General features: G+C 35.0%; 1 protein-coding gene across 6 annotated transcripts in view; it reads right to left on the reverse strand.

Annotated features, from left to right (window-relative positions):
- The window catches only part of WWP1 (WW domain containing E3 ubiquitin protein ligase 1), a 119,412-nt gene that overhangs the window by 77,572 nt on the left and 15,739 nt on the right, over window positions 1-26,101 (reverse strand). For all 6 annotated transcript variants that reach the window (XM_045561545.1, XM_045561548.1, XM_045561546.1 and 3 more), the window contains exons 2-5: window positions 14,378-14,473; window positions 7,993-8,083; window positions 1,727-1,865; window positions 941-1,065 (exon numbers count right to left, since the gene is read on the reverse strand). In XM_045561545.1, the coding sequence (XP_045417501.1) occupies window positions 941-1,065; window positions 1,727-1,865; window positions 7,993-8,062 (334 nt within the window). In that variant the 5' untranslated portion in view covers window positions 8,063-8,083; window positions 14,378-14,473. The remainder of the gene's footprint in view (window positions 1-940; window positions 1,066-1,726; window positions 1,866-7,992; window positions 8,084-14,377; window positions 14,474-26,101) is intronic.

Genomic DNA, 26,101 nt, shown 5'->3' on the forward strand with positions numbered 1-26,101 from the left:
CTCTAAAGAAATAAGAAGATAAGCCCAAAGATTTAGAGATTTGAACAAGGGCATAGTTTGAATGAAATATTAGAGACTACCTAAATGCCAGACAACAGGAGATCAAATAAATTATGGTATGAAAAAAATATTATGTGGCTCCTAAAAATCATAAACTAGAACTCTAGTTTTTAATACTCAATGGATCACATATTTTAAGAATCTGATAAAAGCTATGAACCTTCTTCCCAGAATTACAAACATGTATATACCGTCAAATTTTTGTACACAATGATAGGAGGTTTACAAATAATTAAATTTTAAACTACCTTAAAAATCTCCAGTCTAGCAAAATTTACTATCATAGAAACATGATGTTTAAATGCTACACGCAAAAAGACCAGAAGATAAACCAGTAAATGCAGAAAAGAAAAAATGTTTGTGTCTATGAATAAGAAAAAGAGAGACATCAAATTTTTAAGAGTGGTTCTAACTGGATAGTCGATTTCAAGATAACTTTTATATTACTCTGTGATTTTCTATATTCTCCATATTTTTCTACAATAAATGAGTTATGTAATAAAAAAGGAAAATTTAAGAGTTAGAATTTATTTTATCCAAATAAAATTGTTATTAGTCAAGTAACAAAACAGAGTAAGCTCAGATAATGATCACTTTTTTCAAGTTTAAAAGTATTTAATAATAAGTAACTGATGATCACTGATAATCAGGTACTTATGGATGACTGAGATCACTTTGTAAACCTGCAGAATAGAGAAATGCCAGGGCAAATATTTTCTACTTCATATAACACCACAAACTTAAAAGCAATCATAGGCAATAACTGAAGTTCTCTTTTATAAATACAACACCATTTTTTTTTTACTTTTAGACTTCAGGACATGTTTAAAGTGGCTAAAATAAACTTATAATGAAACAAAGGTTAGAATAAAAAACTTACATTTTCTATTGTGTATTAAAAGAGCTTGTTTCAAATCTATCGCTGCTTTTCCTAATAAAGCATCTGCTTTTAAAGTGTGATGACTCCAAACTCGAAATTCCAATGTAGTCTGTGGGGTCACATTTCTGTAAGGGTAAAATTATAACAAAAATACAGAAGTATACATTATCACTCTAAGTGACAATTCCTATTAAACCATTTATTTTGGTAACTTTTTAAAAACCATGAATTCAGTTTGAGAATATTGTATAAAACGGTAAATGATCTGAATTATAAATAAAATATAATATTTACTTTCAAATACATTAGGACTTTAATAACTCCATAAGAATTTTCATAATTAGCAAACCAAAACACCAGCAACACAACAAGAGACTTTTGGGGACTTCATAGTAACACTGTTTCTATTTGAACAAATTTCTAAAGACTTAAAATTGACAGTATTAGTTGTAATACTTTTACTATACAAAAATTTATACCATTACATTTCAAAATGCCAAAATTAAGGATGACTAATTTTCTGTCCTACCTATTTCTGTAACAAGACATTTAGAGAAAATATGGCTATATAGAAATAATTTATAAAGCAAAAGCAAAGATTATTAGGCTTTCTCTCTAAAAAAGAGTGAAATAAACCAAAAATTTCTTCATACTTTAAATTGTCTCTTCACATTGGAAAAAGCTCTCATTACTCTGAAATCATTTTACAAAATAAATATAAAATATTCATATTCCAAGAAGCACAGTCCCTTTTGAAGATTTGCATTTTTGATACAAGATACTTACACAGTTAGCTGTTCATCCCATTTTGGATTAGAAGAACTACTGGATTTTGCTGTTTTCTTAATTTCTCCATCTACAACTACTTCTGTATATATTGCTGTTCCAAACCAGTTCTTTTTTCTTTTTAGTTTGGCACTAGAAACTAACAGAAATATGATAGTCTCTAGTGAATATGTGTAGCCAAAAACAGTACTGCATGCTAATAAATTAATAAAATGGAACTGTGTTTCCTGTGCAACTAGAACTCTTCTCTTTGACAGAATAAAGAAATAATACAAAAGGACTATTGATAATGCCTGAAAGCCATCTGAATTTTTTGGTAATAGTTTTATTGAGCTGTAATTCACATACCATATAATTTACCCATTTAAACTGTACAATTCAATGGTTTTAACATATTCACAGAGTTGTACAACCATAATTATCAAAATTAATTTTAACATATTTTTGTCACCCCAAAAAGAAACCCCATACCATTAAGCAGTCACCCTCCTAACCACTTCCCTCCTCACCCCCAGCTCTAGGCAACCCTAATCCACATTTTATCTCTATAGATGTGTCTATTCTAGACATTTCATATAAATGGAATCATACAACATGTTGTCTTTTTGTGATTGGCTTCTTTCACTTAGCATAATGTCTTCAAGATTCACCCATATTGTAGTATGCAACAGTACTTCATTCCTTTTCTTGCGAAGTAACAGTCTAGTATATGGACACACCACATTTTATTTATCCATTCATCAGCTAATGAACAGTTGAACTGATTCTACTTTTTGGCTGTTGTACATAATGCTGCTATGAACATTTGTGTACAAATTTTTGTGTGAACATATGTTTCCATTTCTCTTGGGCATATACTTAGGAGTGGAATTGCTGGCTCATATGGTAACTCTGTTGAGTAACTGCCAGACTATTTTCCAAAGTGGCTGTACCATTTTACATTCCTACCAACAGAGTAAGAGGGTTCTGATTTCTCCACATCCTCACCCATCATTTTAATTTAATATTAAACTGCATCAAGGTCGAGAGGAAAGTGTTTTCAGATTCAACAGGCCTATTAACACCCCTGCCAGGTAGTATTCATAATTTATCTTCTAGAAATTATATAACGGTGGTACTTTTTTTAAAAAAGGCTTTAATGTTTTACCCGGAAAGTTGGTTTCCAAAAAGAAAAAGAAGTATTTGCTTTTTCAAATAAAAACCTTAAAATCAAAATGTCATTATAAAAGTTAATCATAACCCTTTCTATAACGAAAGTGAATTTTAAGTCTAATTTACCTGAGATGTGAAAAAACTAACTTAGGCTAAACATTTGAATCCAAATAGGGGACTACATACCTTCAGGGCAAAGTACTGACTACCAAGCCATAACAACTTATTAAGATCACCTTTATAATCAATTACCTATCAACAACCTGGGTCTGAGATAAGGAAAAGGAAAGCCTCCTCCATGTTACATGCACCAGATGTTAAAGATATGAAAACAAACAAAGCTATGTAAGCTTCCATTCTGTTATGAGAGAATAGTAATCCAAATAAATAGTCACACAAATAAATCATTTAAATACAATGTGATAAATGCTTCAGCAGAGGTAGAGTGCTTGAAATACAATAGTCCTAAATTAATATTTAAGGAATAACAAGAGAGATTCAAAGTATGCATACTATATTTCAGTACTGACAACATAAAGCAATCAGGAAGTAGTCAATGTTATGTCTGAAGTGCTATCAGGGTCTTCACAAAACTCACTTCCATCCTTTACTGTTCCAAGCTCCTCTACGCTTAACACCACTGGACTAATATAGAAGGCCCAGACTTGCTCTCTCCCAAGATACTCCCCAACCAAGATTCTTTACTCGGAATAAAAGTGCCACTGCCTCGGTTTATGCAGATCTTATCCATATGCTAGAAGAAGACTGGAAAAAAAGAAGGCAGGATATGATGGTGTTAAAAGCACAGGATTGGACATATCTGGGTTCATTATTTTACCGTGCTACTTACTAGAAGTCTGACCATAAGTAAGTCAACTAACCTCTCTGTACCTCAATCTTCTCATCTGAAAAATAGTGGAACAATAGTACTTGATTCTTTGGATTGGTGAGTGAAAGCATGCAAAGCACTGTCACCATCAACAAATGCCTGGCACCCAACAATGGTGACTATTACTCTATTATTATTACTGACTGTACAGTATTAACTCTTCAGAGTTAACTGCAGATCCATTCAAAATGCATCCATTGCATACCTTTAATTGGCAAAATGCTCAATAATGCTAAAAGTCGGCAAGGTAAGAAAAGAGACTTTTAAAAAATAAACTTTAGGCCAGGCGCAGTGGCTCACACCTGTAATCCTAGCACTCTGGGAGGCCGAGGCGTGTGGATTGCTCGAGGTCAGGAGTTCAAGACCAGCCTCAGCAAGAGCGAGACCCCATCTCTACTAAAAATAGAAAGAAATTATCTTGTCAACTAAAATATATATATAAAAAAAATTAGCCCGGCATGGTGAGCATGCATGTAGTCCCAGCTACTAGGGAGGCTGAGGCAGTAGGCTTAAGCCCAGGAGTTTGAGGTTGCTGTGAGCTAGGCTGATGCCCTGGCACTCACTCTAGCCTGGGAACACAGCAAGACTCTGTCTCAAAAAAAAATAAATAAATAAACTTTAATTTCAAGAAGAATTTATAATATTCTGGCAAAAATGTGCATATAAATACATAACACTACAATTTTAAATAATTAGGAAGACAACCTAATAATTCAAATAGTTGTTCAAATCTGTGGAATTTCCCATTTAATAAGTTTCCATTGGTGTTAGATATAGAATGTCCTCTACTGTCAGGTTATAAAAATATTTTTTAAAAACCATAATTAAAAATAAAAAATAAGAAACTATCAGAAAGAGAATGAGGGGGAGTTAATTTAAAAATTCCACTCACAATAACATCTCCACCCCCAAATCTAGTAATAAACTTAAGAAATGTATATGATCCACATGAAGTAACTAACTATAAAACTTTACTGATGGACATAAAAAACTTTAAAGAGAATGAAATGATATATTCCTAGATCTGGAAATTTTAACACTCAAAGATTTCAATTATCTCCAATTTAATACATTATTTTTAAATAAAAACACCACCTGATTGGTTTTTAGTGCTTTTGGTGGGGGCAGAGGAAAAGAGAAGACTAAACAGTCAAATAAAAGGCAAAGAAAATTAGAGAATAGTGAAGGCATATTTTTCAATCCAAAGTAATGAAAGATTTCTCTCAATATTTTTTTAAAAGTACCATAAAATGAAAATAATTAAAATATTCTAACAGTGATATAAGATGAGAGGTAAAGAGAATAGAGCAAGATGTTAGTATATAATGGTGGCATTTCAAATCAATGGGAAAAGACAAATTATTCCATAAATGTTGAAATATTTGAAAATAAATTAAGTCTATACTTTATACCACTCATACAAAAGTTAAGTCATGTATGATTTAAAATTTTTACTTTAAAAAGTAAAATTACTAAGGTACCACAAGAAACAATAGCTAAAAAATTATAAATGTGAATATAACAGCACATTAATTTTTCCATCTTGTCTTATTCTTTTTATACATCCTGCCAATTATGCTTCTGACTTTTTCCTGGTGAAAGTTTTAAATTTAAAATATTAAAGCCAATACACTCCTGTATACTATTATGCTTATGTACACAGTACACTACAGTACATTACCATATTACAATAGGTAGTTTTCTGTTTGATTTTTTTCCATCATAGTTTTTCTGCTTTCCATGATCAATGTTCTTATTCTCATTTGTTGCTGCCAATCAGAAATGGGTTAAGAACAAAAATAAGAATAAATATGCTAATAATAAAAATAAATTAATAATTTGGTTTAGGACAGAGTACCTCAGTTTAGAGACAAAAATCTATCAGACTTCAATAGTAGAGGGGCCTTAATCATGGTACTGAGTATTTTAAAAATACAGAGGTTATTGCAATCTAATAAAAGGAATAACAACTATGGAGTCCTAAGACCTCAGTTGGATTCCCATTATTAAAGGAAGGCACTTAATCCTTCTGATTCTGTTTTCTCACTGATAAATTAGTAGTGATATTTATTGTACAAAGTACTGTGAGATCAATAAGACTATGGATTTTAAGGTGCTTTTTATTTTTAAAAATTAGATCAACAAAATCAAAGAAGGGCAAAAGCAAGAACAAAAGAATGGGAAAGAAAGGCACTAAATTCTGGTGCCATTTAGCACCAGTCAAAGTTCAGTATTTCCAAAGAACACTGTTTCTCAAAGGAGAGCAGTAACTGATGTTCAAAATGATAAATACTGTCGTGGCATTTTCTTGGCTACTTAAGACTCCCTTAGTGCAAGTCTATTTTCCAATTGGTTGTTTAGACTTCTGGTGATTCACCTGATAGCCTTTCAATAAGTTCTTTTTCTGCTCAAATCAGCCAGATCAAGTTTTTCTTACTCCAACTGAGAACTCTCATGCATAGGTGAACACCAAGAGGAAAGTTACACTTCAGGTATGTTGGCCACAGGACCTACACAAGTTACACTGAACTAAAAACGTGGCTCCAAGCCTCTTATATAGAGCAAAAGCAGAAGCAGAAGTAGAAGGAATTATGCAAGTGGTTCTTCAGTGGAGTACACATCAGAATCATACATCCCCATGATTCACTGAAAACAAAATGCAAATGTCCCTTATCATTCAACCTCACTCATGAGAGAAATGCTATTAACAATGACACTAAGATACCACTTCAGTATCTAATTGTCAACAATCCAAAGCCTGATAATATATTTTGGTTAAGCTATGGGAAAATAGGCACTCTCATATATAGGTGGTAGAAATACAAAATGGTACAGCCCCTATGGAGAGAAACTTGGCAATAACTGGCAAAATTTGCATGTTTACACTTTGACCCAAAAATCTCCTATCCTGATGTCACATGAGCAAAACTAAGAAATGACATTTGCATGAAGCTATTTGTTGCAGCACTATTTGTAACAGCAAAGAGTGGAACCCCGATGTCCATCAATAGGAGAGTAGTTAACTTTTGTACATCTATTCAACAGAGTACTATTCAACAATAAAAAGGAATATCTTGTTATGACATGAACTCCAGGATAACACTGTTAAGTGAAAAAAAGCAAGGTGCAGAAAAGTATGTAAAAACTGGGGAGTCACAAGGAGAGATATGATAAATACACTGTATATCTCCACTTATACTTTTAAAAAGCAACAGATAGATAAACCAAAACAAATAAAACTGTTAACCTATAGGGCAAGAGAGGGAAGTGGCAAGAATGGGACCTAGTAGGCAGACCTCTCTAAATGTACCTTGGTTTTGACTCCAGAACTATATAAATGTTTTATACGGTTATAAAACAAAATGAATTTTTTTAAAAAACTGAAAACAATGAACCTAACTGATTACCAAATTGGTGGCATAACCAAATGGAGAATTACTCTAAATTACTTTGAAACATGGTATTCTGGTTTTATATCCTAAGGGGGAAAAACAAAGAAATCTTAAATTACAATGAGTGAACCTGCTATTTCTGTTTTAATTTGTTGTTATTTTGAAATTATTCTATGTAGGTGTATTAGGATAAAACAGATACTATTATGTTACTGTCATTTGGAATCAAGATTTTGGGGTTAAGAGAAAAGATATATAAATATACAATCTAATTAAATTTAAAAATGTTTTCCTTTTAAGTGGAAATGGCATTTACAGACAGTTACTACTTTCAATTGGGAATATCAGCATGAACTGAGGATTTGGTTTTTTCCTTTCTAAGACAATACACATTTCCTAGCTCTGTTCACTGAAAACTCCTAAACACAACTAACCTTACAGTAATGAGAACCACAGGAATTATAGTACTATGTAATCCCACTTAACAAGTATTGGCCCAATAACTGAAAAATTGGCTAAATGGAAGAAAGAAGGCCTTCAGCTCCTGCTCCAGCCTATCATTTAAAAACCAAGTCAATGACACTTATTCAAAAACCCAAATTCTCCCACAACTAAAGAGGATATATTTTCTCTTCGTCCAACATAGGTTCAATAAACAGTTACTGAATAAATAATACACTTTTAGAGGGCATCTACCTTTGAGGCCTGTTACAACAAATACACCATAGAGTGAATCTAAAAGAAATAATACTTACGGAATGTGTCTGCTGAATTAGGTATTCAGAAGAAAGTTTTATCACAAAATCACCATATGAATTATAAAAATAACTTACCAGTTACCTGTAACTGTAACCTTCCACTGTGGTTATTACTAGTATCAGACCTTGGTGAAGCAGTGGCCATGTCCCAAAATTCAGCTAAAACCTATAAAAAATTTAATTTATTCATGTTTTAGGAAAGAGATCGTAATTTTCAAGATGATTAAAATTGTTTGAATTGACTAAGAAACCATACTTATTTTCAATCCACTACATGTTGACAAGTTCCAAGTTGCCCTTCATTTAAAATTAAGACTTATTATTATAAGCAATATTGAAGAATATGGCCCATAAACTATGTGAGTCAATTTGAGCAACAAAATAAATAATAATATATTAAAAATCCAGGGTTACATGTTGCTTTTTAAATAAAATAAATACATCAATTAATATAGTTATTATATTGTAAATACATTTATTTATTATCTGAACCATCTGTGTTGCCCCTTTACCCTTTAATACTTGAGTGTGCATTTCCTAAGAATAAAAATATTCTCTTAAATAACCACAGTACAATGATCAAATTCAGGAATTTTATTAGAACATTATCTAATCTACAATCCATATTCTATTTTCATCAACTGCCCCAACAATGCCCCTTATCAAAGTACTTTAAATATAGTAACTATTCCAGGTTTATATATTGTATTAGTTATGTCCCTAGTAAATCTTGCATGTTCCTTTTTATAGATAATTTTTCTCAAGCTCTGCTAAACATCCCTTTCTACCTCAATTTTTATTTTTTAAATAAAATACAAAGCAGAGCCACTTCAGTTTTCTTCTGCATGACAAATATCTCAAGGCTCAAATTCTATCCACCCTTAACCTCCTAAAGAAAAAGTAGAACATTCTGAGTAAGACTGAAAAATATTAATTAATGTTAATGTTTATCTTGTTTATCCTTCTATTTGTAGTCTTTTCTGTTTCATTTAGATCCTTCTCACAAATTCTGGGACTTAATACTCTAAAATCATTATACTCTCTTTACCTACTTATAATTGCATATATTGTGTTTGAACGTGTGGATAAAAAGATAGGATAAACAGTTACTCACGACATGATTAACTGATTCTAGTTAACATGTATTCACAGGTTCTAAGACTTCATTCAAGCCAAAGAAACTGACACTTGAACACACAGCAGTTAAAACTACAGAACAACAAAAACACAGACCATGTTGAAAGCAGCCACAGAGAAGAGAGATTACACACAAAAGAAGAGAAAATAAAATAATAGCAGGATCCTCAATAGCAACAATGAAAATATAAAAGGTAGAAGAAATAAAGGACCAAGACAATTAAAAATTATGTAACTACCAAAACTCCTTGGGGAACATGGAAAGCATTAAGGCATTGCCAGATAAACCAAAAAAAGAGTTTATCAATAGCAGACCTTTACTTCAAGAAAATCTAAAGGATTTGTTTCATAAAAGAGTAACATTCCCACAGAAGGATGATCTGAGATGCAAGAAGGGAGGATGAGTGAAGAAACTGCTAAGCATACAAGCGAATCTAAATATACACTGACTGAATAAAATAACAGTAACAACATATTACTATGGTGTTTAAATAAAAACCCTATAAACATTAAAATATGGAACTAAGGAAAGCATATAAGTATAAGGGAGGGGCAGAGAGGAAGAAGATACGGATTAATGTTTTAAATCCTTGCATTGTTCAGCAGAGAGATTATGATCTGGTTTAACTTTAGACGGTACAGTATTACTGGTAGAATGTCAAGGTTAACCGTAAAGGAAAAGAAATGAGGGTATAATTTCCAAACTAGTAGAGTAGAAGAGGACAGAATAAGTAAACTTAGTCAATCCAAAAAAGGCTAGAAAGGGAAAGGGAGAGAAAAACATAAATAAGCAAGACTATCAGAAAGCATAAAGGAGGAGAGTACAAATAATCACAAAAAATGTAGAGCATACAGACAAATTCAAAAGTAAGATAGGAGATACCTAGAAAACAAAGATACTGACAGAATGAAAGCAAAAATAAGGAAAAGGACACAGCAGACAAATACAACCAAAAAGAAAGCCAAATTAGTTATAATTGCAGACAAAACAGCATTATTAAGAAGAACAAGGGAAATGTTCAACTCAGGAAAAGTGGATCTCAAACTCCAAATGTGCATGCTTTAAAAAAATGCCTAACTTGCATTCTCTCTCTTTCTCCCAACAGGGCAGCCTCAGTGAAAAGGAAGAATAAGAAGGGGACATTTATCTCCCTAACGGACTCCTTAACTGAATATGATAGTACTGGTGGAGACGCATGTATATCCCCAAACCAGTCAGTTGAAACGATGAATCAGAGGGCCTGGAAGATGTTTCAACCACTTGGCACAGCAATGATGACAACATGTACAGGGCACCTCCAAATGACCACTGTATCCTGCCTGCTGTTCCACAGGCTGTTTCAGAATCCAATAACAACCAGAGCTATCTTCCCAAATGGCCACTACACACTGCTTTTCTAAGGAACCTGACTTGTGATGTGATAAAAAGCTCCATTAAGGAACTCTTTAGAGGATTAAATATCAGTGCATTTACCACATGAACCCAGCAACCCAGAGAGGTTGAAAGGTTTGATTATGCTAAATTTGAGGACCTGGATTTCCTATTCAGTGCCCTGAGCCTCAATGAGGAGTCTCTCGGTAACAAAATGAGTGGCTGTTGCTATTAGGCATGGGATAAAGAAAGAGATGATTGTTCCTCTGGCTGACATATAAATCTAGATTGTGACAAAACAGACTAGAAAGTCCATCCTGCCATAAACAGTTTTGTTGACTATCCATCCACCTAGAGGAGGTGATGGTAACTTTGAAGACAAATATCATGATCATTATGGAGACCAGGACTGCTAAAATGACTGAGGCAGCAGAGACTATGATAGAGGCTATGACCCCAAGAAAAGCATTTGGTAGTGGGTACTATAGGAATAATGACTACAGAAGACATGCAGACCACTATGGTGGGACATTAGGGTTGTGAAGCTCCAAAGAAGATTACTGTTGGAATGATTATAGGTGTGATGACAGACATCCCCCCCACCCAAAGATGCAAATTAAATCTAAAGCCTCAGAGTACTCTTAAGAAAGATGACTCTTCTGCTGGCCCCTCCCAGTCCAGTTGAGCAGCTTCTATCTTTGGAAGTACAGAGTCTGTTGACCCAGCTGCAAGAGAACAAACAGTAAAACAGAGCTACAGAAGGAACAAGAGGAATTGCAATGTCAGCTAGAGGACCTAAAACTAGAACAATGGCCTCAAGAAGACACCTAAACTGGCAAAGTGAAGACACTCAGTAACAAAAATGATCAAGGACAGGAAGTAAGTCACCTCAGACATGGATATCTGCCACTCTTGTCAGAGTTAGACTAGGATGCATGAAAGAGAGAAAGAAGTCTCTGGAAAATGAAACAGTAAGGTAGAAGACTGTCACTAACATATAAGCCTCTCAAACTGATCAGCTGCTAAAGGTAAGGCTGGCCCCTCCACAAAAGAGAATGTCTGGGTGAAGCAAAGTGTTAACCCTTCTGCTTGATCTCAGAGCTCAGACATAGAGTAGCAATCCCCTACAAGTGATGGCAGGAAAGTAGCTCCAGCTCAATCATCTCGGGAAGAATCAGCAAGTCAAAAGGAAAATAAACGGGTGAGGGTCCCAAAAAGGGAAAATAGAAACTTCAGTATGGTTTAGGAGGTGGAGAGAACAACAAGTCAATGGAAGGAGGCTGAAAGGAAAGATGGCAAAAAGGATCAAGACTCCAGATTTGCACCTGAGCTAATAAAGAAACCTGAAGAAAATCCAGCCTTCTAGTTCAGTACTGTAAATATGCTGCTCTGTCAGTTGATGGTGAGGGAGAAGAAGACACCAAATAGACGTTTACATCCTGTGCTTTCTTCTAGTTTATCTCTACTCTGGAACATTCAGAGTAATCAAATTTCTATCCAGACAAGTCAAATACAACTCACCAGTTACTTGGGGTGGGGAGCTTAAAAAGACTGTAACACCATAGGAGGAAACTGACAAATTGACCACTGTTGTGGGCAATTTCAACACATCCCAATTAATCATAAGTGGACAAAAAAATAAATAATAATGAATAAGCATGACTGAATAACATAACCTGAACCTCATACCCCACTATCAGAACATAAACATTTTTCTCAAGCACTCATGGGACATACAAAAAAACAATATACACACTGAGAGATGATGAAAATCCCATAGAATTTCAAGCAATATTCTGAGTCTCTGAGCATTATAGAATTAAGTTAAAAATCAATAAAAAAAGATAAATTTAAAAAATGCCAATAGAATTTAAAAAAACACTTCTAAATATTTTATGGGTTAGAAGAAACTACATTGGCATTTTTTAAAAAATACTAAAAACTAAATGATAAAATACCACATATAAAAATTTGTGGGATACAGAAAAATTTACACTTAGAGGCAAATCTATAGCCTTATAGGAAAAGAAATGTGGAAAACTGATGAGTTAATAGGCTAATCTATCAAGTTAGAAAGAGAATAATAAAATAAGCCCAAAGAAAGAAAAGGAAAGAAGGTAATAAAGAGCAGAACCTAATGAAGTAGAAAAAAGATAACAGAAAAGACCAACAAAGTCAGAAGCTAGTTCTTAGAAAACACTAAAATAAATGCCCGGCAAAACTAATGAAGGGGAAAAAATGAAACAAAATAGCAAGTCATAAAATAGACCAATAAATGCAAGGAACTCCCCATGTAACAGATGTAGCAATGCAGATACACAAGAAAGGAGGGACAATTAAATGGTTCGGAATGATCTATATGGGAAAAAAAATGAAACTGGACCCCTACCTCACATCATATATAAAACCAATACAAGAGGACTAATGATGTCAATATGAAAGGGAAACATTAAAACTTTTAGAAGAAATGATAGCAGAAAACTATTGTTTTGTGTCCTTCCAGGATGGAAGAATTTCTTAAACGAGAGACAAAGAGTACTACCCAAATAAGGAAGATCAGCAAATAGTTTGACCACAGAGAAACTGAAAACTTCTATTTATCATAAGACATCATAAAAAAAAAAAACTAAGAGAAGCCAGCCACAAACTGGGATATATTTCAAAATAAAAAATTAATTAAAGGTTAGTATTTCAACTACTATATAAGAATGTCTATAAATAATAAGAAAAAGATAACAGTAGGCAAATGGACAAAAACCTTAATTGGAATTTTATAGACAAGAAACTCTTAAAGCCAACAAATATATGAAAAGAGGAGGAAACTCACTGTTCACCAGAAAAATACAACTTCAAACCATATGAGATATTATTTTAAAACTCATTAGAATGGTAAAAACTAAAAATTTTTATAGCAGATAAAGGCAAAAAACAAGCAACAGTGGTGGCTCTTATACACTGCTGGTACGTGTTTAAAATGGTAAAGTCCTGCTGGAAAACAAGTTGGCATTATCATGTAAAGTTGAACATTTGCAGGCCCTTCAATAAGCAATTCTCAATTTTACAACACAAAAAGAACGCAAAGAAGGCTCAGAAGTAAATATGGGAAAGTGTAAGTCACTAATTCACCAAGTATGATTTCTGAAGCCTGTGATGGAAAAGAAGGCAAAGGCATAGCTTTCACATAGATGGCATTTAGTCTTCCAAGAAAAAGACACTTCTCCCTCTGGGCAGTTAATGAGGGACCTAAGGATAGGTGAAGCTATCAATTCACTTGGAGATAGATTAAAAAAAAAAAGGCACTTAATTAGTGAATTAAACAGGAAGACAATTGCTGAGAATAAAGGCAACGGGCATAAAATTAGTTTTTTGAGAAGAATCTTTAGTTTAAAACTAAACTATGAAGACTAGGAAATGCTGTCAACCAGTTAAAAGACTATTCAGTCTACTACATAAAACTCTCTCTGTACCCTGATTCCCACCCCTGATCTATTTCTTTGTTCTATGTAAACCCTTCCACATCAACCAATATTCAGACTCAAGAACACATGTTCTGGTAACTAGTAACTGCAAATTTAAACTGCAAAACATGATACAGACGGCTAAAAAATGATACCATCTTGCCTTAAAAGGGAAGATACACAGCAAATAAAATATCAATTTCAACACACAGTTAGTCCCCACACTTCATTTAATAACATGAAGTTGTATGGCCCTTAAAATACAATGTACTGTTACCTATCTATTCTTTAATCTGAGCATCACAATAACACTGTAAGTAGGGAGATACTCTATCCATCTTAGAGATAAGGATATTGAGCCTCGGAAGTGTTAGAAGTCTACAGTCTTATTTTTATGACATATTACTTGGTCTATATAGATATAATTAACTATCAACATGTACATTTGACTATTAAGTGTAGTTTTAGTTTAAAAATATTGTTAATTACTTACAATGTATCAGGAACTGTGCTAGACACTGGGGATACAAAGATGAGTGAGACACGATTCCCTCTTTCAAGGAGCTCATAGTCTGGTAAGGAGACAATCCTGTAAACAAATAAATAGCTTTCAGTGTGATAATCACTAAAATACACAAAATGTAAAGCAGTACATCTGGAGCACACAAGAAAAAGTAGATAATCCAACCTACAGAGATCAGGAAAAGGTTCACAGAGAAGATAACCTTTGAGTGAAATGCATCTTGAAGTCTAATTCTTCAAGAAAGACTTACAGAGAGAAAATATGGCACTTACAGACAATTGTTGCCATGGCTGGACAATGGAACATAGAGACAGCGTGAGGTGATAAGGCTAGCAGGCAAACAGAGGTTTAAATTGTATAGGATCCGAAGGAATAGTTTATACGGTATTCTAAATATACCACACATAGTACTTTAAAGCTTATCCTGAAGAGAACTGATAGATACTAAAGGGTTTCAATAATGAAAATTGCATTTTGGAAAAATAACTTTGGCAGCTGTGGGGGTCTGATTTAAGATAGTGAGCTTATCTGAATTAAAGCATTGGTAGTATGAAGGAATAAAAACCTCAGGATACATATAAGATCTCTGACCAGATGATTACAGGACAGCTGTGGGTTATAAGAAAAAAGGATCTGAACAACTAAAATCCCCCACTTCACCATCTGGGTAGATGATGGCACCACAATCAGGATAGGGAAAGGAAGATTAAGACTACTTGGATTTCATTTCTAATTCTGCCACTTAAGAGCTGTGTGACAAAGTTAAGTTTTCCATAGCTCATTTTCTCTATCAGTAGAACATGAAAAGCAAAGCCATCTACCTCATGTTACAATGAGCATTAATTGGCATAATACACATAAAATGCTTAGCTCTTTGAGTATATGGCACAAAGTCATCATTTAGTAAAGACTAGTTATTGTTCTTATGTTGGAAGCGTCTGGAAATAAAACTTTCATTTTGGACATGCTGTTAAAAAGAAAGATTTTAACAACTAGGCATAATAGACAGCTAGTTAGAAAAGTATGCAGTTCAGCAAACAGGTCTATGGAGAAGATACATTTTGGAGTTACAGTTTATACAAGTGGTATTAAATCCATAGAAGACAACAGGCTTAATCACAAAGGAAATATTTTGGAATAAATGCTGAATGGAATGACAGAGGGTGCTGATCAACTTCTGCTGGGCAGTATTAATACTATGCTTATCACAAACCCACAGGGACAACAATCTGCACAATGGTATGACATTTTCCAGTTTTCCTTGGTCCCAGGATATAAGAACAAAGAAGAATCATAGGATCAATTCAGGTTCAAGAATTTGGAAAGTGGGTATAGCAAAAGAAAAAGCAAAGTCTGAGTTTTAATAAACTTTAAAACAAATTTTTCATTCATCCAAATGAATTTAGGTCATAACCTAAATTTAGGTCATGACCTAAATTCATTTGGGCAATTATATTTAAGCTGATTATGTTCAATTCAATCCTTTAAAAATGCCACAAGATTGCATAAAGGTTGATTATTATTCAATTGCAAAGAACAGAAGAGAGTCCTGAATGTAGATAATAAACTACATTTCTAGTACTGAGGTTTTAAACAAAATGTGTTTCATATAAACTTTGAGCCGGCAAAATGTACAGGGTATCCTTGTCTATGCAGGATGAAAATTCCTTCCCAAAAAAGTAATAAATAATTAATAATAGATATTGGACGGAAGAGTAGAGGCTAGACTGGCAGTAACCATGACACACCAAAGTACAGGCTAGTCCAGAAGATCAAACATCAAAGATATTTCTATTCCGAGCTGACAGAAGTGTTGGTTTTGCTCTTTTCCAAGTCAGAGATTAGCAACTTGAAAAATTAAATTTCCTCCAAACTTAATGTAAAGCCCTAAACATCTAGGAATGTTATAAGAAACACAAGTCAAATTCTGTCAACATTAAACTCACTTACAGACTTTTAGAGTCTGGTAGTGATCCAATTCTTTGGGGGCAGAGAGGACTAACAAACCACTGAAAAGAGAAAACTGTCACTTACTGGAGTCTAATTTAAATTTGGATTTCAATTTCTATTCCTACATTTACTAAAGAATAGCATGACAGTAGTTAACAGCAAATTCTGCAGCCAAACTCCCTGGGCCCAAAACCTGGCTCCACCTGACAATGTTTGACTTCCAGTAACCTCCTTTACCTCACAGTACCACAGTTTTTACATCTATGGGAATGATACTATTATGTTGTTAAGTATGAAATATCTGATTTCCTTAAGTACTCAGTTTGGTATCTCTGACATCACTTTGACACTTCTTGTTTTTTGTTTGTTTTTTTTAATTTTATTGTGAAGGTACATCTTCATTCTTTCAAATGCACATTTTGGCTTGTAATTATCTTTCAAATACTTTTTTAGAGCACTTTTTGTAAAACCATAGATAAGTCAAAAATTCATGTGTTTTTTTTTTTTAATATGAGTTTCCTCACGGAACCAATGCAACGCAGATGCCTTGAAATATCAACAAAGTATCTGGGAAAGATGTAACTAATGAACCCACAGTACGTTCATGGTTTGAGAAGTTCCATTCTGATGATTTTAATCTTGAAAATGAGTCACGTGGGTGACCTGAGACCAAGGTGGAGAATGACGAGCTGAAAGCTGTAGTAGAAACAAATCCATCTCACCCTACGCATGAATTAGCAGCAAGGTTTGAGATTACTATCCAACAATATTAGACGATTTGAAACAAATCAGCAAGGTAAAGAAGCTGAATAGATGGGTACCACATTAACTAAACCAGTGTCACAAGAGAAATCATCTCAAAGCTTGCCCTTCTTTGCTGTCAAGGCATAAAAGTGAAACATTTTTACACTATATTGTTATGTGTGATGAAAAATGGATTCTTTTTGACAATTGCAAAAATTCAGCACAATGACTGGATAAAGATGAAGTGCTGAAGCACAGTCCAAAACTGAACATTCATCAGAAAAAGCTAATGGTGTCTGTTTGGTGGTCCAGCACTGGTATTAGCCACTACAGCTTCATGAAACCTGGTCAATCGATTACAGCGGATATCTACAACAACCAACTGGATGAAATGATGAGGATGCTTACAATTAAGCAGCCAAGATTGGTCAACAGAGACAGGCCAATCCTCTTGTAAGACCACATCACAAAAAACAGAACTGCTCAAACCACAGAAGCTGAACTTGGAAACTCTCTGTCATCTACTGTATTCATCAGATCTTGCACCAACTGCCTACCACTTCTTCCAGGTGTTGGGCCACTTTTTGCAAGGAACAATATTCAATTCTCCACAAGCTGTGGAAAATGCCGTTCACGATTTCATCACCACTTGCTCTCCATGCTTCTCTGCTGCTAGCCTAAGCAAGCTACCATTAAGATGGCAAAACTGTGTCGATAGCTTAGGCACATGCTTTAATTGCACTGCTTCTTGTATGAAATATAATAAACATTTGATTCAAAATCAGATATTTCATATTTAATAACCTAATAGTAACTACCTTTTAGGGTTAAGAGAATTAAATGAAATAATATTGACAAAGCACTAAAAAGCTGCCTGGCACAAAAATCAGTGCTTAATAAAATCAACAAAGACCTTGGACAAGTAATTTAACCTCTTTCAGTAGCAGATGCCTTGTTAAACAAAAATTATGGGAGTCCATTGTTTTGGACTGAACTCTTACACTAGGAACCAAGAGAACTGTACTTTCATCTCTGTGTATTCTTTTATTTCTATATTCTATTATTTTCTGTTTTCTATTATTTCCTTATCTTTCGTGACGACCCCTATCTAAGGGACCTGATTTTTTGCTGGGAGCATAGCTAACTCCCTGCACAATATCAACATTACATAAATTCAATGCTCATCAGCATTATAACACTCATAAGGATGACAAATATTTTAAAATAAAGACAAAGGCGCAAAAGGTTATACTGTAGAAATTAAAAGATGAAAAGCAAAAGCAAGGACAGTTCTTTCAAGCAGCAATAAGACCTGGAAATAATACCACTGAAGCAACTTACAAAGTAGCTTATATACTCAGGAAAAAAGGGAAGTCATTCAATGACGCAGAAATTGTGAAAGAATGCATTGTCGAAGATGTAGGATGCTTAGAACCTGATAATGTTTCAAAGTACAAACAACTTCCTCTTTCAAGGAGAACCATAACTGATCGGCAGCATAAATTAGCCTTCAATTTACCAGAACAACTTCATGCAGTACTTCAAAAGGAAATTATATATTATTAAATCACTTTGGATTAATCAACTGATACTGACTTGACACAGGTTTTATACTTCATTCAGGTCATAACAGAAGATTTTGTTTGCTACAAAGAGTTACTCGCTTTGGGCACTCTTGACAACAGAACACAGAGAATAAACATCTTCAACAACTTTCAACATAAATGTCGTGAAGTGGGACTGAATTTGGTAAATTTAGTGAGTATATGTACAGATGGTGCACCTTCTGTGACAGGAAAACATGAAGTGTTTATTGCACAGACTAAAAAAAAAAAAACATTAACAGATCCAGATGCTCTCATTTCTTTTTATTGTATCTTGCATCAGCAAAATCTCCGAGCTAAAGCTACAATTTTATGTGACGCTTTGCAACAAGTTGTAAGTATTTTTAACCATATTCATGCAAATGCAACATAGCACCCTCTGTTTAATAACATGCAAAAGTTGAATAATGAGCTATTCAGTGTGGATTTGTCCTATCACTGTAAAGTGTGTTGGCTATTGCAGGGACAAACAGGTGTTATCCAAAGTTTTATCTTTGCAAGAACAGTTAAATTTTATGAAGAACAGAATCAGCAATGTGAATTATTGAAAGAGGAGTTCTATAGGAATGCAGAGTTTCTGTGTGATAGCATGTCAAATCAAAATGACTTGAATATTTCTTTGCAAGGTAAAACTAAGTCTATATACGATATGTGGTAAAATAGCCAAGCATTTCAAAAAAACCTATCTTTTCTCGAAACACTTCTTCAAAAGAAAATTTCAGATGAACATTTTTCCCTAGTTAGCAAAGGTCACTGATAAGCAGGATGATACATGTGAATCATTTGAAAAATATGCAGTTGTTGTAGACATATTAATTGGAGAATACAATGAAAGGTTCAGTGACTTTGAGAATCATGACATCACACTCAAATTAGCATTTCCACCTCACCTAGCTGATATCACCAAGGCGCCTAAAGAACTACAGATGGAATTGATTGAGCTCTCAGTAGATGACATTTTAAAGTCATTGTATGAGGCTAAGAAAAGAGCCAATTGAAATATGGGAAAATGCAGTAGAATACCCACGCCTTTGGCAATATGCCCCCCAAAAATGGTTTCTTGCTTTTCAACCACTTACTGCTGTGGATCTACATTCTCCTACCTAACCCAAATCATGACATCCTTAAGGTCACAAATGACTGATACCCATCTAGAGGACCAAATGAAACTGTGGATCTCCATGCTGCAACCAAATATTCAAATGCTTTCCAACAAAAAGCAGATACAACAAAGTCATTAAAAGGTTAGTTAACTTTAAAACTAACAAATAGTTTTCATATTTTGCAATTATTAAGTATATAGTAGAGTTTTACAAAATAATGTACATTTTTAAGTATATCTAATTGAAGTTTCTTGAATGCAGCCTTATTTCATTACAGCTAAATTAATGTGGCCTTTCAACATGAAAAGGTCCCCCACTCCTGGTATGGGGAAAGAAATGTAAAAAATGAAACCATTAAGGCAAAAAGATGCTACCCCATGAAGAGTACTAAGAAAGCCGTGCAAATCCAGCAAATGTTCAGCAGGGAAGGAACATATTTACATTTTAGAAAAGTTCCTCTGGCAGTGTTGTGAGGGTAGACTGAAAGTAGGCTAGGCAGCAAATGGCTTGAGATTAAGGAGAATAGAGAAGGAAACAGAGTTATTAAGGAGCAGAATCTGTAATAATCGGTATACAAATCAGACGCAGGGGCAAAAGACAGGAGACATTTAAGAGGACTCCCAGCATTCTGACTGGGCCAATAACATCTCACCATCTCCACCACTACAACTCTCATCTGCAAGCCCCATAATTTCTCATCTAAACCAAAGTGCAGCTCGCTAAAATGGTCTCCCCGATTCACTCTATATTCCCACCCTATATTCATCCTCAATCTAGCACAGTAATCTTTCCAAAACAGGACACATCACAGTAACTGTTTCACACCCCAATGTTCTCTCATTTTAACTACAATAAATCCAAACTGGTACATAGCCTATGTGATCTTTTGCCCCCACTGCTCTTGCTTCTCTCCTTCCCTTTTTTCCCCTTGAGTAGTGTTCCACCCTCACTGGCATTCCTGCCATTCCTCAACTTAGTTACCCTATGTGCCACTGAGGGGCCTCTGCATTCACTGCTCCATCTTGGCTGCCCTTGGGTGCCTTCTCAGTCTTAGCGCTCAACTGAAATGCGATCTCTTCCGAAGAGATTTCTGAGCAGCCTACGTACGTATGCAAAGCAAGACCTTCACTCCTCCAACTCTACCACCCTGCCTTATTTTATCTTTCCTAGTAATTCTCTTTATCTTTCCTAGTAATTATTTATGTTCATACATTTTGTCTTCTCATTCTTATCCCAACCCCACCGTAAGATCTTTGAGGACAGGAACTCTATCTTATTTACCATTCTATTCTCAGAACCCAGACCAGAGCCTAGCTAGGGAAAGGCCCCCAATAAATAATTACTGATTGACTGACACAGAGCGCAGAAAAGAGAGATATGCTCCAGGTAGAGGTGTTCACAACATCCCATAAGCAGAGTTCAAGACTTAACTGAAAGCCAACCCACTGTACATGCAATCACCCAGGAAAGGCCTACTGCATACAATTAGCAGGACAGACAGGACTTAGACAACATCAACACTAAAGGGCTGAACAGCAGACAAGGACTATGAAAGAGGTTAGGAAAGCCGGAAGAAAATTTCAAGAAAGAATTTCAAGAAAGAGGAAATAGTGGCCAACCTCATCAAGAACCCCAGTAAGATCAGTAAAAAGAGAAAATTGTTTACTAAACAATATGGAAGTTATCAGGCCCTTAGCAAGAGCAATGTTAATGGAGTAGAAGGACCATGAAGCCTGTGGTTTAAGAGGTCAATGAACAGCCAGGAACCTCTTTTCAGATATTTTGACTGTAAAGGAAAAGAGAAATATAAACTTAAAAGGATGTATTTAGAGGACTGTTTTTGAAGATGCCTCAACATGTTTACAGGCAGGAAAAAGCTGACGTCATAGAAAGGACAGTGATTACTAATGCAAGATCTCTGAGAAGGCAGGACTGGCTGAGATTAAACACAGGTATAGAGAGAAACAGCTCTTTCTATGAGAGAGAGAAGAGGATGGTAGTGGCTGCAGATGTCTCTGAAAGTGTCTGGAAAGGAACTTAAGGAGGTTTTACCTAATTGCTCCAATTTCCTCAGTGACATTAAGAGGCACTCTCTGAGGCACTGGGAATACAATGGTCAATAAAAATAGACAAAATTCCTTGTTTTAACAGGGATGTGGTTAAGGTAAGGGAACGCAGGCAAACAGAGGAGAAACTTAGGCCCAGCTAAGTAGTAGCATCAATCTCCACAGACATGAATTTTCTTCCAACCCATTTTAATGGCTCATGTTCAGAGGCAATGACATTGTTAGAGTTGTTTATAGCACAGGTTCCAGAAGAGAAAAAGACACAACCCAACTACTATCCAACTAGTTCTGGTTATTCAACTGCATTACTTATACCCCGCCACACACACACTATCACCTCCATTCATTTAAATTCAGCTAGAAAAAAGATGATTCTGCAGAAAAGCTCTTTACCCAAAGCTCACTATGCACACATATTTCTAATCCAGTACCAGTTTTCCCCAACCTGGCTACAAATTAGTATCACCTGGGGACTATATTGGGTGTTCTAGGTAATTCTCATACACAGATTTGGATACAATGTGACGTTATTCCCACCTCTTCTCTATCTAATTTCTAATCACCCTTCAAGATTCAGCTCAGGTGTCATCTCTTCAATTTTGAACTAGTTGCTATGTGTCATCATAGCACTATAACCACATTTATTTCTCTATCTCCTCATTACACTGCAAACTTCTTTATTACTACTCACCACTGTAATTCTAACCTCTAGCCTAATGGTTAGGGTAAAATAGGTTAGGGTGGCTAAGTTAAAAAATATATATATACAGCACAGACCTAAAATTTTAAATGAAAATATTATAAAGAAAATACTATGCAAGTAGGATGATAAACCATCTACATCCTCTCCCATCTTTGCCCTGCTAATTCTAAGCTCCAAGTCCATATTCACCTCACCAAAGTGATTTCATCTCCACAGCCCAAAACTTACTCAATACAAAAGAGTCCAATACAAAAGGGACTTATTAAATACTCAAAAAAGGCAAAAGCTAATTATACTTGGATACCCCTCAGCTCTAACTAAATATTGAAAACACTTCAGAAGTAGTATGCTAACTCCCAAATTATATATCAATTGAACTCCAAAAGTTTGAGGGAAAGATGGCATCTTGGGACATAGTACAAATTTTCTCAAAGAAACAATGTTACAAATGGTCGTTGGACACCAAGATCAAGTCATATAAAAGCAAGGAAAGCTGTCATTCCACAGAGATATGTCAGGGCTTCCATAAACACTTATTTGTGTTCATATACATTGTTCCTGCAAAATCAAAGCAAAATTCCAAAATAAATATGAGACTGAGAAAAAGTACCTAAAGCACTTTGCATGATGCCTGACAAAATAAATTACAGCTAGTTTTATACAGAATCCCCAATTTCAAACTTTTGTCATCAAAGCAACTTTATTTTTCTCACTGAATACTAGACTAAATTCCTAGAGTGCTGGGAGAAATCCTCGCCATTGTATCCGCCTTGCTACCCTCAAAACCTGGCACACAGGAGGTATTTAATACATATTTGCTAACGAAGGATACTTAGTATCAACTGAACCTCCAAAACAACTAAGTAAACACAGGCACTAAAACCAAATGGCCTTATTTATTTTAGATGTTTTTTAAAATGAATCACCATACTTTTCACATTGATTTTTTTTTTCCTTTACAATTATCATCAAGGCCCAGCGTGATGGTTCACATCTGTAATCCCACACTTTGGGAGACCAAAGCAGGAGGATCAGGAGGATCGCTTGAGGCCTGGATTTTGAGATCAGCCTGGGCAACATATAGAGACTCCATTCCTACCAAAAAATTTTTGTAAACTCTGCCGGCCCCAGGTGTGCACCTGTAATCCTAGCCACTCAGAAGGCTGAGGCAGGAGGATCATTTGAGCTCTGGAGTTCAAGGTTATAGTGAGCTATGATTGGGCCACTCCACTCTAGCCAGGGTGACAAAGTGACACCCTGTCTCCAAAACAAAAAATAACATCAAAATGAAAAAAAAAGTATAAAAATTCTTACAGAAAATACTCCTCCAAGAATCGCCAGTTTAGAAAACAGTTTTAGACAACAAACAATCCAATACTGAATGGCTGAGTGAGACAGGGAATATAAATTTCTCTCAGCCTCAGTTTTCTTATTCAACGAGAAATGGAGCACAGAACATATTGAGACTTTTTAGGTTAGAATTACTTCACTGAAAAAACTGTTAATATGTATTTCACAAAAATATGAATACCTAGTAGCAAATCATCCATAAGTATACCAACCTAATTCAGTTATTTTCATTTTTATACCATTATTTTTCTCAAACATACATTTCTTACAAAGTTGCGGTATCAATGCACAAATCATTTTACTTTCTACTTCCCACTCCCATTTACAGTAAAAACTGCCAATTACAAACTTGATGGAACCATAGGCCAACATCTGAGAACAATTTAATTTATGCTTATAGTTGTGAAAACAACTTTGGCAACAATATTCTAGAAGGCCACAAGATGGTGATGTTGTTCCATAAAAAGAAGCTTTTTTTAAATAAAATTAAATATATTATACCAACTTCCCCAAACTGAAATTAATAGTTTTCCTCCCCTGCAAGAAAAGATATCCAAAATGTCTCCACTTCGTTTACCAGAAAACATCAGTGAGAAGAGAAAAATGCATTCATCAAGTTTAGCAACAACTATTCCAATTCTTAACCTAAATTGCTATCATCCTTTAAAAAACAGACAAAAACACAGGACTTTGGCAGCATTTTATCACCACACTGATCTTTCCTTAACGTTCTGCTCTACCCTCTCCCCATCACAATAAAAACTTGAAATATATTTTTACTTTTCACGAACTGATGAACTTTACTTTTCCTATCCTTAATTTAAGGAGACAATTCTTATTACTCTGTCTTAAAAGAAGTGATACTAAAATTTAGCTACATCAACAAAGCACAACTATATCTAATGGGGTATCAGTACTAAGAATGAGGTTTCCTTTCTAATTTGCTATAATTTCTCCACTTCTTTTTTTTTTTTGAGACAGAGTCTCACTCTGTTGTCCGGGCTAGAGTGAGTGCCGTGGTGTCAGCCTAGCTCACATCAACCTCAAACTCCTGGGCTCAAGTGATCCTCCTGCCTCAGCCTCCCAAGTAGCTGGGACTACAGGCATGTGCCACCATACCCGGCTAATTTTTTTTTTTTTTTTGTGTGTGTGTGTGTGTGTGTGTGTGTGTGTGTGTGTGTTTAGCTGTCCGTATAATTTCTTTTCTATTTTTAGTAGAGACGGGGTCTCGCTCTTGCTCAGGCTGGTCTCGAACTCCTGAGCTCAAACGATCCGCCTGCCTCGGCCTCTCAGAGTGCTAGGATTACAGGCGTGAGCCACCGCACCCGGCCTCTCCATTTCTTATAATATGCAATATTATGGTTACAATGGAAAATACCAAAACTTTTAAAGCAAAAAACAAAAAAGCATTTGGTAATGTTTCCCCTTGTCTTAAACATCAGAAGAAAACAGGTTTCCCATTCCTGTGCTATAACGGCACTGAAGAAAATATAATTCAAATAACAGTAAGCACATTAAAGCTTGGGTTCTAAGATTATACAATCAACAAGTTAAAATATAAAAAGAGGTAAGTAGAAGGGTAAGATGATAAAGCCTAACTATCTGGGACCTACTGCACTCACATGGGATATTGAAGTGACGCAGAATCATAGGCAGCCTTAAGCCTGGAATCTAAACCAGGTATTTGACTCCAAAAAATGAGAATGAAAATTAACATTGATTGGGCTCCTATTATGTGTCAGTGACGGTACAAAAAAATTATCTCTAATGTTATCAATTATCCTTCAGAGTCATCATTATTATTCCTACTAACAGATGAGGAAAATTAGATTTCATGAATTTAAGTAAATTGTCCAGGGCCACAAAACTGGATTTGAATCCAGATTTCTTGGGCTCAAAGCCAAGGCTCTTTTTACTACATTTGTGCTGCAAAACAGAAGATAAATAAGAAATGCTGAGCTAAACCCATGCCTTAAAATAAGAAGTTTGTTATGTCAATCTGACCTCACTATTCTCTTATTTTATCATCTAAAGCAGTGGTCCCCAACCTTTTTGGCACCAGGGACTAGTTTCATGGAAGATAATTTACTGGGGGGGTGGAGAGGGGCGGCGCGGAGCTCAGGCGGTGATGTGCAGCCCAATTCCTAACAGGCCACAGACCGGTACCAGGCGAC

The sequence above is a fragment of the Lemur catta genome, chromosome 9 (assembly GCF_020740605.2).
Source record: "Lemur catta isolate mLemCat1 chromosome 9, mLemCat1.pri, whole genome shotgun sequence".
NCBI lineage: Eukaryota > Metazoa > Chordata > Mammalia > Primates > Lemuridae > Lemur > Lemur catta.